The following is a 16,198-nucleotide window of genomic DNA, read 5'->3' as shown; positions in this document are numbered from 1 at the left end:
AAATTATCTGTGAGTTCTAAGTAAATAAGAGGAGGATGAAGCTGCTCTTAATAACTTTTCCTTAAAAAGCTGGCTATGGGTTGAGAGCAGGGAAGGAAAGCACTCCACTTTGTGGCCCACATAGTCAGATTTTGTTTTGCAAATGTTTGCTGACTACCATGGCAACCTTTGGATTTTTCTGTAAATGGGAAACTGGGAATCCTTTTTTTTTAAAAAAAAATTTTGTTTGTTTTATTTTTTCCCCCCCAAAATATTTAGTGTGTTCTTTTTATCCTGGTAAGCTCCTTCTGTGCTGACAAATTACATTGTTACAGTGAGGTTGTAATCTAAAACACACTTCCTTTTAAGTGAGTGAATAATAAAAAAAAAGACTCTCCAGGAGGCGATAGTTACTACCCATTTATAGTGGATGAGTGTGCATTTGCTTTCATGGAATCCAAGAGATAAACAGAAGTGTTAAATACTTGGAATACTTCTGAAATAATTTGGAAACACATCCTCATTTGAACTTCATGACAAGTGTCGACTTGATTAATGTACTCATGGTATAAAGAGTGGATATAAAGTTTGGAATCGGCTGGTCATGGGACTGCCACTGTTGGCTGTAGAGCCAGGGCAAGAAGCCCAGGCCTTTAAAGAAAGAGTGTGTGTGTGTGTGTGTGTGTGTGTGTGTGTGTGTAAATGCATGCGCATGCACACATATGCATGTATAGGTGTCTAGATGTATATATCACATATAAGAGAAAATTATATATGTGCATACACATCGTATATGCTAATATGTGTACATGTGTGCACAGATGTACATATACCTATAATATAAATATTCTCAGCTCTATTGAATAGGTTCTCGATGTAGCATGGCACCTATCAGTATGTACCAAATGAAAGAAAAAAAAAGTAAAAGTAGAAACAAAAATATTGGAAACCTGTCAGTAAGTAATTAAGCTTCACACAGGGGAAAAAATGAATAAGTTAAATAAAAGTGAATGCATAACTGGTGTTATTCTTTGGACTTCCTCAAGTTTCAGTTTTTTAGGACACTATTATTAGACATATTCATCAGTAATAGGAAAAGACTTAGACTTTCAAGTGGAAAATATGATAGGTGAGTTTCAGAAAGGCAGTTTCTCAGACCTTTGCAAAACAGCCTAAAATACTGCATGGAGTCAGCTAAATTTCACAAGGACTTCTGCAACAGCAAATGGCCAAGCTTTGAAGCCACTGGAGGTCACAGAGAGACAAGGTCAGGAGCCTTCCACAGGCCACTGCCACTGAGGGTGGGAAAGTCCATGAGACTCTTATTTCCAAGGAACCATCAGGAAACAGGAAGTGATTCCGTGGCTCAACGTGGTAGAGCAGAAGAGCTCAAGCAGAAAAGCTCAGGGATAGTGCCTAGACCCTGAGTTCAAGCCCCAGTGATCAGCAAAAGAAAATAAGAGAGAGAGAAATTGCCCTTGATGACACTGGGCACCTGTTCCGGGACCTCCCCTCAGCAACACTACCCCCTATTCTTTTCCTCTCCAAGTGTCTGGAGGAAAACTTCCTGACAGTCTATCTCTGGTCAGTAAGTGGGCAAGGTGTGGGCCAATCCTGGCTCCTGCCTCATCTTCCCTGATCAAGCAAAGGAATCTCGTTCAATGCATCTGTGAACGCACAAGGCTCTTTCTGCATTCCATGTGCAGTTCTGAATTCCTTACAAATATAAATTTGCCGACAAAATGAAAATATGTGGAGATGGCAGGGTATGCTGATAGGTGACTGATCTGAGATTAGGGAGAATGAATTGTGTATTAAAAAAAATTCTGAAGGTCATGCAAGACTTTTGTAATAATGAAGATATATTATGAGTGGCCACTGATTAGCTGCAAGACAATTTGTATTAAACTCAAAAATGTAAGGAGGAAAACATAATAGGCAAAAGACATAATAAAGCAGAAAGAGTAGAAAGGGCTGAGAATCCTCGGGTTCAGATTTCAGTATCTGTGCACTAACTTTGGGAAAGCATTCTGACTTCTGAGGTTTGAAAAAAGAACATATATATTCCCTTTTTGAGAGTCTTGTTATATAGCCCGGGCTGGCTATAACTCACCGTTTTCCTACCTCAACCTTCCAAGGGCTGAGATTCTAGGTGTATACTACGACACTCAGCCCTAGATGAGATTGTGTTTGAGGTCTTCACTGCCTCTAAGATTCTATTCAGTGTTAGCAAGTAAAGAACTGTTTTTCTTTGTTACAGAGAAAAGTTCCATACCTCTGCAATCATTCTGTTGGTGTCTCCTAAGAAGAGTAAATTCAGAGCTTCTTCCTCAGTGGTTGCCTGATGGAGTGACAGGTTTTTCAGATGAATATTCTGGTCTGGGTCTTCCAAGATGGTTACTTTCCTAGGGAAATGGGAAGCACACAGACAGGGAACTGTTGAGAAGAAAAGGAACTCTGGGGTTTCCTATAGCTTTATTTTTATTTTTTAAAAACTGTACTGTAAGATGCCTTGAGCTTGTAAACCTGAATAGCACACAAGAGACTAGACAGCCCTGGATTAAGATCAAACATTGAGGCTCCCTTAACAGTATTACCAGCTAGCCCCGATGCTCAAAATACATTACCCACTTCTGATTTAAAGCTACCTGCTGCTGTAATCATCAAATCATCAAGCCACCTTATGATGCATATTCTTACTGAGTTAAAAATGCATACGGCACCTTCCTACGTAGACATCAGGACTCTGGATTGTAGTGGGGTTTTGTCATGATTCAGTTTCTTAACAGGTTATGCACTAATTCTTGTGTTCAATTTTTTTCTCACTTTTTTTTTTGTGTGTCAGTTGTGAGGCTTAAACTCTGGGTCTGGGCACTGTCCCTGAGCTCTTTAGCTCAAGGCTAGCATTCTACCACTTGAGCCACAGCACCACTTCTGGTTTTCTGATGGTTAACAGGAGATAAGAGTGTCATGGACTTCAGTGCCCAGGCTGGCTTTGAACTGCAATCCTTAGATCTCAGCCTCCTGAGTGGCGAGGATTACAGGCATGAGCCACCCTCGCCTGTCATTTCTTCTCACTTCTAATTGGCATGAGACTTCAAAGCTCACCAGTTTGGACATGATGAGAACTGGAGTCTCTCCCATGCCTCTAGTTTTTTCTCCTGTGTAGTTTCATCATGAACATAAACAAATGAAAAGATTCTTGCAAAGTCTGCTGATAAAGACTGAGCTTGCTGTTGCTTTCATTTCCGTCAGATCTACATTTCCATCCTCTGTCCTTGACAACATTCCTTTTCCTGCTGTTCTATCCTGCTAGCCAGGAGGTAGATCTGGAGTCACACTCCTCTGTCACAGCTTTTTCCTTGATGGACATTCTAGGGCCAACACCATTTGCTCCCAGGTGAGTTCTCAGCGTGTGTCCTCAGCTGGCTGTGTCCGTATTCTTCCAGTCTTTTTAGGACATCCTGAGTCTGCACAGGATTCATCCAGCATCCTCAGATCTGCTCACCACGAGTCTCGAGACCTGCAGATGCCAGGCATGCTGCCACTGGATTTTCCTTCCGCCTTCTTGAGTTTTTGACTTCTTAATTTTCTAAAGAACTACACAAGGGAAGGTTTTTTTTTTTTTCCATTCACCGGTATTGCCCAGTAGTATCGCTTGCTTAAATAAAACATTTGGAGCTGATAATGATTTGAAAAGGCAGGTACCATCCAGCACAACTTTAGAAGAAAAGCAATGGATGAGTGTTAATTCTGTCCTTACCAGTACTTGTTAGAATACCTTCACAATGAAGTTTTCTTTTTGCCAAATACTCTAATGTTTGCATTCTTCTGGGTTTTTTTGGTAAGGGAGTTACCTAGCCTTTCCTATGTAATTTGTGAGCACTTAAAATACTAATTACTGTAAGAAAATGTAGCTCTTCCAGTCCATCTGTGATCAATGTGTCACCAATAATGACACATTTGCTGAATTCTGGACTCCTTTTTGTCTCCTTCAACAATGCCCAAAAAGATGGAAAAAGATCTGTTTCCTTAATGAAAACAAGTGCAATTTATTTATTTTTAAGTAAGACTCATAAGCTTATTAAAATGCTCAAGAGTTCAAAAAATGCTTGGAAAATATTAAGTCATTTTTAATTGAAATGGATGAGTTAGGTTCTATTTTTAGAAACGTCCTTTATTTCTTTAAAAAAAAAAGTCATTTCCATCCTGATCCTTCTGCAATGCCCAAAAAAAGTTTGGCTCAAGGAAATCCCCAGGCACACAGAAATCAGAATCCTTCCTCAATCCACAACCTCTGGGGGGTCTAAACCTTTTCACCTGTTACTGATGAAAGAGGTTAAATGTTATTGGAAGATAAAACACTGGATATAAATGATAAGGCTAGGAGCTAAATGATAGATAACAAAGGGAGAGAGTTCTGTCCGGGCTAACATGTCTCAACTCTGGAGCGAAGTCATCTATGGTCTGTCTGGAAGACTCCAGACAGATGCAGCACTTCTCTCATGTGAGACTGGAGTGGGAGAGGATTCAGCAGGAGCAACCTTGACTCCAGGCCGAAGAGAAGAGGCAGGCGGGTGCTCAGCCACTGGGCATCAAACATTGCTGGCTATGCTTGATCGCTGTCTTGTCTCATGTTGTCTATTTTCTTCCATAGGCAGTGCCAGTAGAACTTACACACACACAAAGACAGACAGACAGACAGACAGACAGACAGACAGACAGACACACACACACACACACACATACACACACACCCCCTACTGTGGCCAAGTTCTACCCCAAGACTTGACTGGCCTGAGGCATTCCAGGCGCAAGGTGATTCTGCCTTGTCACCAAGTTTTAGGGCTACTTTCTTCATCTTTCACAATGGAGAATGTTAACACCTAGGTAGGAGGTTTCTGGCTTCTTTGTCTATCCTTCTTCCCACTTCCATCTCAAACCCAGAGGAGAAAGGTACTAATGTCACTGGTGGCGGGTTACTGCACTGATGTTCTACCTCTGTGGACAGTGAAGGGCTCGAATGGTGAGATGCCCAGCCTTCTGCAGGGCGCTCCCATCATCTCATTGCCCGTGCTGCTGGCTGCTGGCTCACAGACTTGCACGGCAATAACAAAGCATTTATAAAATTGCTAATTAAAACAATGCTTGTGACAGGAAGGACCTGTCATATTTCTATCTACTGTTTTACTGAAAATAGAAAATGGAAAAACTGAGCAAAAACGGCATGTCAACCGTGTGCTCGTTTATTTGTTGATGGAGAAATAATCACAGGCACGTAGTGAGCCTGCTTTTTTCTCCTTCAGTTATGGCTATTTCAGAACACAATTGCATCTAGGTATTTGTCCGGCTGTGTCAGATCAAAATACTTTTTTTTCCACATATTCCTAACTGTTTTCTTCATGGATTTTTTTTCCCAGTCCTGGGGCTTGAACTCTGGACCTGCGCACTGTCCTTGGGCCTTTTCAAGGCTAGTGTTTTACCACCTGAGCCACAGCACCACTTCCAGCTTTTTCTATGTATGTGGTACTAAGGAATCGAACCCAGGGCTCCCTGCATCCTAGGCAAGCACTTTATGAGTAGGCCACACTCCTGGCCCTTCATGGAACTTATATCTGTCTTTTGTAACTCAACTGTATGCATTTGTTATCCAAATGCTTTATGTTTCTATTAAAATGTCTTTCTTACTATTATCTGATTTTTTTGTCCATGGGGTTTCAGACACGTAAAAGGTGGGAAATGACGTTTAAACATGCTTACCTTCTCTTACATGTCTTTTGCTGCTAAGAATTCATTGTGGACACCCTGGAACTAATGCAGTGTTGGGGAGCTCATTCACGCTAGGAGGGTTCTTTCTTTGGTGGCTTCCATTAATTGAGAGTAAGAACTTGGCTATTTTTTTTCCTCTGTCTTCCAGGAAGTTAAAAAGAGCCTATAAATTCCTACTATGTAGCCAAATGGAAAAGATTCTCTGTTTACAGAGCAAACACAAAAGCTTGTTTCTTCCCCATCATTAAGCAGGCTGGGTATACTTAACAGAACTTTTCCACTTACATATCCAAGTTAGGGCTATCAGTGATTTTTTTTTTGCCTGAAATCTAAACATTTTAGAAACATTTTGTAGGCAAAACTACTCACAGGCCCATTCAAAAAGAATCAAATAAATAGTTTGGTGGGTTTCCATCTTGGAAGTAGGATGTTTATGTAAGAAACTCTAATAAAGCCCTCTTTCAAGCCCATAAAAATTATAGTCAGAACCAAGTGGTGGACTCAGAACTCAGGAAATAGTTACTGATGTGCTGGAGGGAGAGGGAAAGAAAGAGCCAAGGAAGAAAGCAACTTGAGAAGAGACTTTTATGGATGGTTCTTACTTTCTCCAGCTTTGAATAAAATGATCCCACTGGTAACAGAGCTTGAAACAGTCTCACTGCAAGAAGTGGCAGCAAGGACATGGCTCAGACACAGCTTCTAGAGCAGAGTATGAGGGTGGGTGGGCTGACAAACAGCTGCAAGATTTTGTGCAAAGGGGGTTTCTAGGAGGGCAAGCAGGGCCTTAAGGGGAAACCCAAGGCCTGGGGGAACCCTAGCCAAGTACTCTCCTACTTGAGACAGAGCTCTTAGCATTTTGTTTTTCAGAGAGGATCTCATACTTTTGCTGGACCAGTCTCCCACTTAGACCTTTTGGGTAACTAGGGCTGTAGGCGTGATTTGTCATGCCCAGCGCTACATTTTGAAATATTAAGCACAAACTTTGTGAGCCAAACAAAGCAAGCTAGAGTCTAATGCCAAAAAACAAAATGCTGATAAAGAATTACCTAGAAGGTATGTGTATTCAAATACATTTGCTTTTTCAGGGGGTGGAGGCTATGATTTTGCATGTTGAGCAATTATCCCAGGTTCCCAGGTGGGTTTTAATTTTAAGCCAGTGAATTATGGTATCTTCAAACTCTGATTTCCCCCCCTTTTTTTTGCCATTCCTGGGGCTTGAATTCTGGGCATGGGCACTATGCCTGAGCTCCTTTTTGCCCAAGTTTAAAGCTGTACCGGTTGAGCTACAGCACCACTTCCAGCCTTTTCTGAGTTTCTTGGAGATAAGAGTCATGGACTTTCCTGCCTGGGCCAGCTTTGCACCATGATTCTCAGATCTCAGCCTTCTGAGTAGCTAGGATGACAGGCATGAGCCACTGGCACCGGGCTTTTGTCTTCCTTTTTCAACTGCCATTGTCACCAGATATCCTCCATACTCCCACAGAGCTCTAGCTCCTGTCCATCTCATTCCAGTTCCAGATCAGCTATGCCAAACATGCAAAGCCAAAAATCCCCAGGGGCTACACCTTGCCCCCCATGTTTTGCTTTCATACACTGCCCACCTTCCTGTTTATACCTATTTCCTCTCTGGGCTCCAATAAGACAGGTGCATGAACGATCACAGAACAAGCTCCATACTCTTCAACTTCCCTACCTTTGTCTCCACACAACTAGCTCTTTAGTGACGGGACAAGACTTGGGCTATTTCACGCACTATCTCTCCTGTGGATGTTTTCTGTTCCCAGTACTCTGGTAATTCTTTTCTCCTTCCAATCCTTGTTATTCTTTGTTTTTCGTATTTTACCTTGTGCAGGAGTGTACTAGTTTTAGCCACTCTGCCATGAGCTCCAGGAAAAGTAGAGCCCCCGTTAGGCAATTAGGTACCTAGCACAATAGCTGGAACAGAACTAAGGCTCAGTGAGTACGGAGTGTATGGATGAATTCATTTGACTAGACTGTAAGCCATGGGGACAGAGCCTACCCATTAATGCTTTTTGTAATTCCCGCAACCCTGAGCCATGCTTTCTGTACTGATTTAAGCTCAACATCTGGCAACTTTTTCCTTTGGGATGACAAATGATCAAAAACAAAAACATCCCATAACACAGCCAAGATTTCAATACTGGATGCTGGAGCCTTCTCATTCTTTTACAGTAATTGCTACAACACTCACTGGCATCTTAAATGGGAGATGCTTCCCCATTTAGGAATACTAAAATTATACTGATGTAAGGTGACCATTTTCCCTACAGTGAAGAACAACAGTTAGCCTGTTTTTCTTATGGCGTGTGATATAAGACACTTTCAAAAGTAGAGGTTCTATTTTTAATTTAAATTACTAAATGTAGAACGAATTCAATATACACAAGGCTATGAAGTCGCTCTATGAAATTCTTATTTTAAGATAATAATGAATTTGTTCACAGCAGTAGGAAATAATGTAGAGAGACCCTGCCTCTGCTGTCTAGCTTTTCCCAGCTAGAGCTCTAAGGATCCTGGCAGTGAGATTTCCCATATGTTAACCACTCTCCAGTGACAAATAATGCTGTATTGTTCTGCACAGACTTATTTTCCGATCACTAATGTGATGCCTATCGACAGCTTTTGCCCAACTTTAAACTGAATTGTTTTCTTGTTATTGTATTCTAAGGGTTCTATGTATAGTTTATTCATAAATCCTTCATCAGAAGTATTTGACAGTTAGTTCATCTCAGCATGTCACTTGACTTTTTAAATCTCTTAACAGTGTGTTCACAGTACAGAACAACTTCAATAAAGTACAGTGCATCTTTCATGTATCATGCTTTGGTGATAAATTTAAAATTTTATTGTCTAATTCAAGATTGCCTAGATTATTTATTTCCTCTTTTATCTTCCACAACACACACACAGTACATATAACACACATGCACACTCATATTTATAAAATATTTACATCTATGCATCTGGGATATAGCTCAGTGGCAAAGCACTTGCTTATCAAGTGCAATGTCCTGGAGTCAAATCTCACATTTACATCTATGTCTTATTTCAAGTTTATTTTCCTAAAGGTAGAAGGCCTTTGCTTACACTCATTTTTGCACATGTATGCACATGCTGCATTCCATTTCAACCATCTGTGGAAAATACAGTTTCCTTTCCACTGAAGTGCTAGCACTCCTTTGTCAGTTGAAGGTTTGTATGGGTCTACTAGGCTCTCTGCTCTGCTCCATGGATGCATTTGTCAAATCTTTTGCTAATATCACACTGCCTAATCTATTATTGTACCTCTACAGCACGTAGCTTCTTGCGGTTAAGCATGATGCTGATTATAGGTGTTTTGTGGATATTCTTTATTCGGTTGAGAAAATCTCCCTCTGTTTCTAGGTTGCTGACAGTATTTATCATGAATGGATGCTAGATTCTGCCTAGTGTGTGTTTTGCTTTTACATCTTATTGATGTGATCATATGAGTTTTCTTCTTTAGTGTATTGGACAATAGATTACAGTAATTTGTTTTTGAATGCTGAATCAGTCCTACATCTGTGCAATAAATCCCACTTGGTTATAGTATAAAATTCTTTTAATCACGGTTGGATTTGATTTATGGATACTTTACCGAGGAGTTTCAAATCACATTAACACTGTAATGGGCTCCAGTGGTTCTTTTCTTTTAGTATGCTAACTGCGTTCTGTGATTTGGATAATGCTGGTCTTACTGAGTGAGATGAAAGTATTCCTTCTGCTTCTTTGTTTCTGAAGAATGTACGTTCACAGACCATTCTATGCATATTATATCATTTGCATAGAGGTATGGCTTGCTTTTTTTTTTAACTTGGCACCATTTTTTATTAGCTCCTCGATCATCATTTGGAAAGAAAACATTCTTGAGCAACACCACTAAAAACAGCTCTGATAAAGCAATCACTACTATGCCTCATAAAGCAGACACACAGTATTTTACATTCACAAAGGTATGGAATAGTCCCACATCTGTAACATTAGGATACAATTAAAAAGGCATTACTGCCAGGTGCCAGTGGCTCACGCCTGTAATCCTAGCTACTGAGGAAGCTGAGATCTGAGGAATGCAGTTCAAAGCCAGCCTGGGCATGAAAGTCTGTGACACTCTTATCTCCAGTTAACCAGAAAACCAGAAGTGGCACTGTGGCTCATGCGACAGAGTGCTAGCATAGAGCTGAAGAACTCAGGGATGGGCCCAGAGTTCAAGCCCCACTGTCAATGACAACAAAAAAGGCATTACTGAGACTTCATTCTCCTTTTCCAGCCCACAGGAGTGTATGCAAAGCACACTTTCTTACACAGGACTTCCTCCAGTGGTACCGTTTTAAGTCCTTGCTTTCTTTTTTTTCTTCTTTTCCTTCTTTTCTTTTGGCCAGTTTTGGGGCTTACACTCAGGACCTAGGCTCTATCCTTGGGCTTTCTCAAGGCTAACACTCTACCACTCGAGTCACAGCATCATTTCCAGCTTTTTCTGTGTATGTGATATCGAGAAATCAAACTCGGGGCTTCATGCATGCTAGCTAAGCATGCCACCCTCCTGGCCCAGTCCTCACTTTCTTAATGAACATCAGCTCCACACCATTTACAAATGGGGGAGGGGGAACAGGAAGGAAAAAAAAAAACAAAACAACAAAACAAAAACCATGCTCTACTACCAGTGGAGTCAGACAAAATGACTGAATGTAGGCAAGCAAGATTCAACTAACAGCATCTGACCACGTCAGTTACATTTGAATGGTGAATGCTCCATAGAAGGAGATGCCAAAGTATCCAGACACTAACATTAGGATGTTCAAGGATGCTGATGAAGAGCTAATCATCTGCTTAAGGATAACTAGTGCTGGCTAGAGGAGCTACAAACAAATATACACACATATAATGTCAGCTTGATTTTTTTGCCAGTCCCGGGGACTGAACTCAGGGCCTGAGCACTGTCTTTGGACTTTTCTCAAGGCTTGTGCTCTACCACTTGAGCCACAGCACCACTTTGGTCTTTTCTATGTATATGGTACCGAGAAATTGAACCTGGGTCTTCATGCACGCTAGGCAAGCACTCTACCACTAGGCCAAACTCCCGGCCTCAGCTTGATATTTTTATAGCATGGTAATAGGATTGAACACACTCAAAGTTCAGTGGTAACGGATCTCTCCTTCCTGGATGAGCGATCAGATGGTTTTATTTCTTTTATTCTGACATATATGCCTGTTCTTAGTTTATTGCAGTGGCAAGTATTTCCAGTTTCTGCTGAATAAGGATGGTACAAGTGGACATTCTTGCCTTGCTCCTGATCTTAGTGCCTTGCACTATTAAAAGGATGTCAGCTATACACATTCACGGATGCTCTTTATCAAGGTGAAGCCATGGTCCTCCATCCTTGTTGAGATTTCTATCATGAGTGAATGTCAAGTTCTTTTTCTCTGAACTTAATATAATTTTCTTCTTGAGCCTGTAGATGGAGTGATGACACTGATGGATTTTTCAAATATTAAACTAGCTTTACAATCTGTAATAAACCCAATCTTCTTGTGGCATGTACATTATCTGTTTTTGTATTCAACTGCCAATGTCTGTTAAAAATGTGTGTGTGTGTGTGTGTGTGTGTGTGTGTGTGTGTGTGTGTGTTCATACCAGCATTTGAACTTAAGGCTTTATGCTCTTGCTAATGCTCTACCATTTGAGCCACACTTCCAATCCAGCTTTTGGCTAGTTAATCAGAGATAGTCTTCAGGACTTTTCTCTAGGATTGGCTGAATCACAATCCTCAGGTCTCAGTCTCCTAAATAGTCAAGATTATAAGTATCTGGCCTTTTTGAGAATTTATGAGCCTAGTAGTTGTACTTTTGCAACTTAGATAGGTTTGGGGTACTTTTTGTCTGATTTTGGTATCAGAGTTATGCTATCTTCATATAATAACTGATTGAGTGTTTTCTATTTCTTGAAAAAGACCATGTGAAACAGTTTACTAGGGATCTGATAGATTCTCATAAATATCCTGGCCTGGAAATTTCTTCTTGGACAGCTTTTAAATTATGAATTCAATTTCTGTAATAGCTATAAGATGATTCAATTATGCATTTCATCTTGGCGGGGTTTGGGCCCATCATTCTGATTGCTAATTTCTATGTCAGTGTTTCCCACATGTACTCAAATAATACAGAAACATTTGCAAAGAAGCAATGGACTTTAGTCTGACACTATATATACAAATTCACAGGTAGTAGTGCATGAACAAAATCACCTAAAACAAGAGAAAGGGAAGATCCGTTAGGATGCAAGAGAAAAAGAAACAGCGGAATGTCAATGACAGTCAATGATATTTGAGGAAGCACCATCAAACAACGGAAAGGAAGCTGTTACTGATGGTTATTACTATCCAACATTGAAATGACTTTGCGCTTAACTTTATATAGTTAATTCCAGTATAAGAATACTGCAATTCCCGCCCCCAAACCCAATAAATCATTCACTAAATGGGTAAGGGAACTAAAGAGACACTTATCAAAAGAAGAGGTTAAAATGGCAGAAAAGCATATGAGAAAATGTTCATCATCCATGGTCATAAAAGAAATGCAAATAAAAACAACCCTAAGATACCACCTTACCCCAACAAGAATGGCCAAGATATTGAACTCAGACAATGACAGAGGTTAGTGGGGTTGTGGAGAAAAGGGAACCCTAATGCACTGCTTGTGGGATTGTAAGCTAGTTCAGCCACTCTGGAAAGCAGTGTGGAGGTTTCTTAAAGAACTGAAAATTGACCTTCCCTATGATCCCGCCATACCACTTCTGGGCATCTACACTGTACATCATAACCCAGGATATGATAAGGACACCTGCTCATCTATGTTCATCTCAACACTATTCATAATAGGCAATGGATACAATCCAAATACCCTACTGCAGATGAATGGATACAGAAAATGTGGTATATATATATATATATACATATATATATATACACACATACACACAATGGAATTCTACATAGCCAACAGACAAGATAAAATAATGGCATTTGCAGGGAAGTGGATGAATCTAGAGTGAATCATGCTGAGTGAGACAAGTCAAGACCAAAGGAACAAAAGGCGCATGGTATCCTTAATATGTGGCTATTAGATCCAAACAGTACAAGAGTGAGGACTCAATATTTGCATACCCAATGCTATGGACATGGTACTGGAAATATAAACACAACTACATAGACATAAAAATTTATGACTCTATAGACATAATGTTTTATTATATAGATTAATATGTATATATGGTATACAAACCCTCAGCCTAATTTTAATTATGTTCTAAAATCTAAGTGCCAGTTATTATATATAGAGATTCCTTTCTTGAATACTTGTTTGTTAAATATGTCATTTGAAATATGATGTCAAAATCAATGTTAATAAATTCTTTAATAAAAAAAGAATACTGCAATTTCCATTGTTAAACCTGTTATTAAAATGCAAAAGGAATCAAATGTGTATATTGTTGTTATCCCTGTAATGAATGATTGCTAGCGAGAGGACAAAGGCCAAAAGATATTTTGTCTAATATTTTTGCAAGGCATTCAGAGTGCTTGGGACATTCCGAACACTCCTAACAATGAAATCAGTGAACTGGAGAGATAGGATTTCAGAGTTAAAGCTTGTCCCAGATCTAGAATGCGTGAAAACAGATTAACAGAGAATACTTTTGATCCAATCCAGGAACAGCAAAGGTCACATTGCATTTTATTCTTTATCATCTTAGTAAAAGGAAAATCATTCTATCCTGCTTCCTAAAACCTAGCAGACAATAGCAGTTAAATCCCATTTTCCCCAAACCAGAGAACTAGAGAAGTTTTGAGATGCTCTGGGATTTCAAAGTATAAAATACATCGGAAGTAAATTGGTGATAGTCATAGATGCGACTAATGTTTCTAAATGATTGCAGAATATTTGGTAAGGATATTAAAAAAAACTTTATTTCTTGGCCATAGGCAACTTCTGATATATGAAGATCTTGCTAATTAATTCAGGCAGATCTCAAACAAGCACTGAGCAGTGTTCCATAAATAAGGGCAGGGAGGCTTCCTCTATTAAAAGATAAACTTTGAGGACGATTATATTTCAATTTCAACCTAATTTATTAATAACTCATTTCAGATTATGAAATGATTATGAGTGTTAATGTCAATGACAGAAGGAAAGGATTTGGGAAAAAATTCTGTTTCTCTCTTCATTCATATTCTCAAACTCTAACTGACATACTTTTTCCAGATAAAGACCACAATTGGAGGAGTTCTTGGCCTTGGTGGGGAAAGGTAGAGTAACAGCATCCTATCCCCTCAATGCTCAAAGCACCCAGAATGTTCTCAGAGGCCTTGCATTGTATTCTCTTATGCCAACTCCAATGGACGCCTTTCCTGAGAAAGGAAGTTTCAAGAAATCTGAGTTTCTCTCACTACCATCCATTGGACATAACAGGAAAAAAAAACCCCACTATATTTTACAGAGAGATTCTGTTATCCAGGATTCTGCTAATTATGATTGAGACCAGAAACATACAATGTTTCAAAGAAAACAATTGAAGGGGAAACATCTGAAAACAATTTCCCCCCATTCTTTGTTGTTTGGCTACTCACGGCAGGTCTTCCAATCTGGAGGCTTCCAATCTGGAGGCTTCGTGTCTTGGATCCAATAGGTCATAACCACACTCATTGTAGATTTCCAAGTAGGAAATGTGTGTTGTGTATATTTTGCTGCTGTCCTGATTAGAAAAGGGAGAGAAGTTATGTAAAGACTATAAATAACAATTCTGCTTTTAGAGAAAAATGAACAAACTTATCCATGTAGTAGCCTCATGGCTTCTCTTCTTTTCTCTCGCAGTTTATATGGTTTATATTCTCAGTTCGTGACACTTTCAAGTTGCCATTACCATATGCATGAAACTTTTTTTTAATGGCCAGCACCCACAATTACAAGTAACGTCAGTCTGCTATTTTTTATTGGTTCCACATTATACATAAAAAGTCAATAGACACTTGCAATGAGCCAACTCGGTTGCAGAACTGTATAACACACCATCTTTCACTTTCCAGACCAGAAAAAAAAAGCTAAAGAAAAACAAACTTACATCCTGTGAATAGACTATTCATAAAAGAACGTAGATCATTACTTTGGTTTCAAAACTTCAGTAGCAAAATAGTTTCCATCTTCCATCATAATTCCTTTTTTACTTTTGAAATAAAAATTACTGTTCTGATGACATGAAGAGAAAATAATGAAAGTTCCAAGAGACCAAAACATGGCTTTGTCCCATCAGACAAGAGTTCACTGCCTACCCCTTGTTTACTATTTTATATTTTGTTTTGGTTTTGTCCTAAGCGGGGAGAATCAGGAGATTCACAACTCTTGGTTAGAGAAAGGTACATTCTCTTCTCAGTGATGAAATAAAATTGGCCTCAAGGTGACGTGATTAAAAATCAAGGTGATCATTTTGTTTTGTTTTGTTCTGTCTTGTTTTTGTTTTTGTCGGTCATGGGGCTAGAGTTCAGGCCCTGAGCCCTGGCCCTGAGCTGTTCAGCTCCATGTTAGCACTCTGCCACTTTAAGCCACAGTGCCACTGTCAGTTTTCTGGTGATTAATTGGAGATAAGAGTCTCATAGACTTTGGGTCTGGCTTTGAACCATGATCCTCAGGTCTCAGTCTCCTAAGTAGCTAGGATTGTAAGTGTGAGCAACAGATGCCTGGCTAAGATTATCATTCTTACTCTCCATTCTGCCAACAGACAAAAGGGACTTGGTCTCTCCAAGGTGAAATACAGCAGGCTTGCAGCTTGCTTTAGTACAGGTATGGGAGGCAATAAAGGCAAGGCAGGTTCCACCTGGCTATCGGTAAATTCAGTATTTCCCACACACTTCTTGGCACATTTCAAGGAAATCTGTGCCGTGGTCAGTGAATACACTCCACTCCTTCCTGAGAGGTTTCAGGGCTGGAGGCTCTTAGATTTCCTTTTGCAGAGTTCTATGTCCTACTGAAGCCCAAGTACTTCTACCAGTTATCTGAACTCATCCCGACCAGTGCCAGAAATCATGGCTTGACATCTCAGCAAAGAGTTCTGAGCTCTTCTCAGCATCAGACAAAGGTGGGTTGGCCTGCCAAATCTGCTATTTCTACTGAGTGGTCCCACACACGATCGTCAACTACTACCTCACCCTGTTCATAACCACAGAGTACTAACTCTCGTCTCGCAGAATTACTGTGACAGAGAAATGAGGCCCGAGTTTGAAATTCTACCCACTGTGTGCAGCCTACCACAGGTGCCAGAGAACCACGACTGCTTCTGCCGCTATCACTGTTGCAATTGTGGTGTTTTAAATGATCACGTTTAGAAAACTCCAGAGGATGAAGTAGGTGGACGCAAAAGCATAGA

General features: G+C 40.0%; 1 protein-coding gene across 1 annotated transcript in view; it reads right to left on the bottom strand.

Annotated features, from left to right (window-relative positions):
• Positions 1-16,198, bottom strand: part of Kif6 (kinesin family member 6) — a 240,994-nt gene that overhangs the window by 168,270 nt on the left and 56,526 nt on the right. Inside the window, exons 5-6 of the mRNA XM_090355739.1 lie at positions 14,409-14,533; positions 2,255-2,384 (exon numbers count right to left, since the gene is read on the bottom strand). Of these exons, the coding sequence (XP_090211865.1) occupies positions 2,255-2,384; positions 14,409-14,533 (255 nt within the window). The remainder of the gene's footprint in view (positions 1-2,254; positions 2,385-14,408; positions 14,534-16,198) is intronic.

Source organism: Megascapheus bottae, chromosome 22 (assembly GCF_031878675.1).
Source record: "Megascapheus bottae isolate mThoBot1 chromosome 22, mThoBot2.hap1, whole genome shotgun sequence".
NCBI lineage: Eukaryota > Metazoa > Chordata > Mammalia > Rodentia > Geomyidae > Megascapheus > Megascapheus bottae.
The sequence above is the reverse complement of the archived record's forward strand: the minus strand, read 5'-3'. Positions and strand labels throughout refer to the sequence as shown.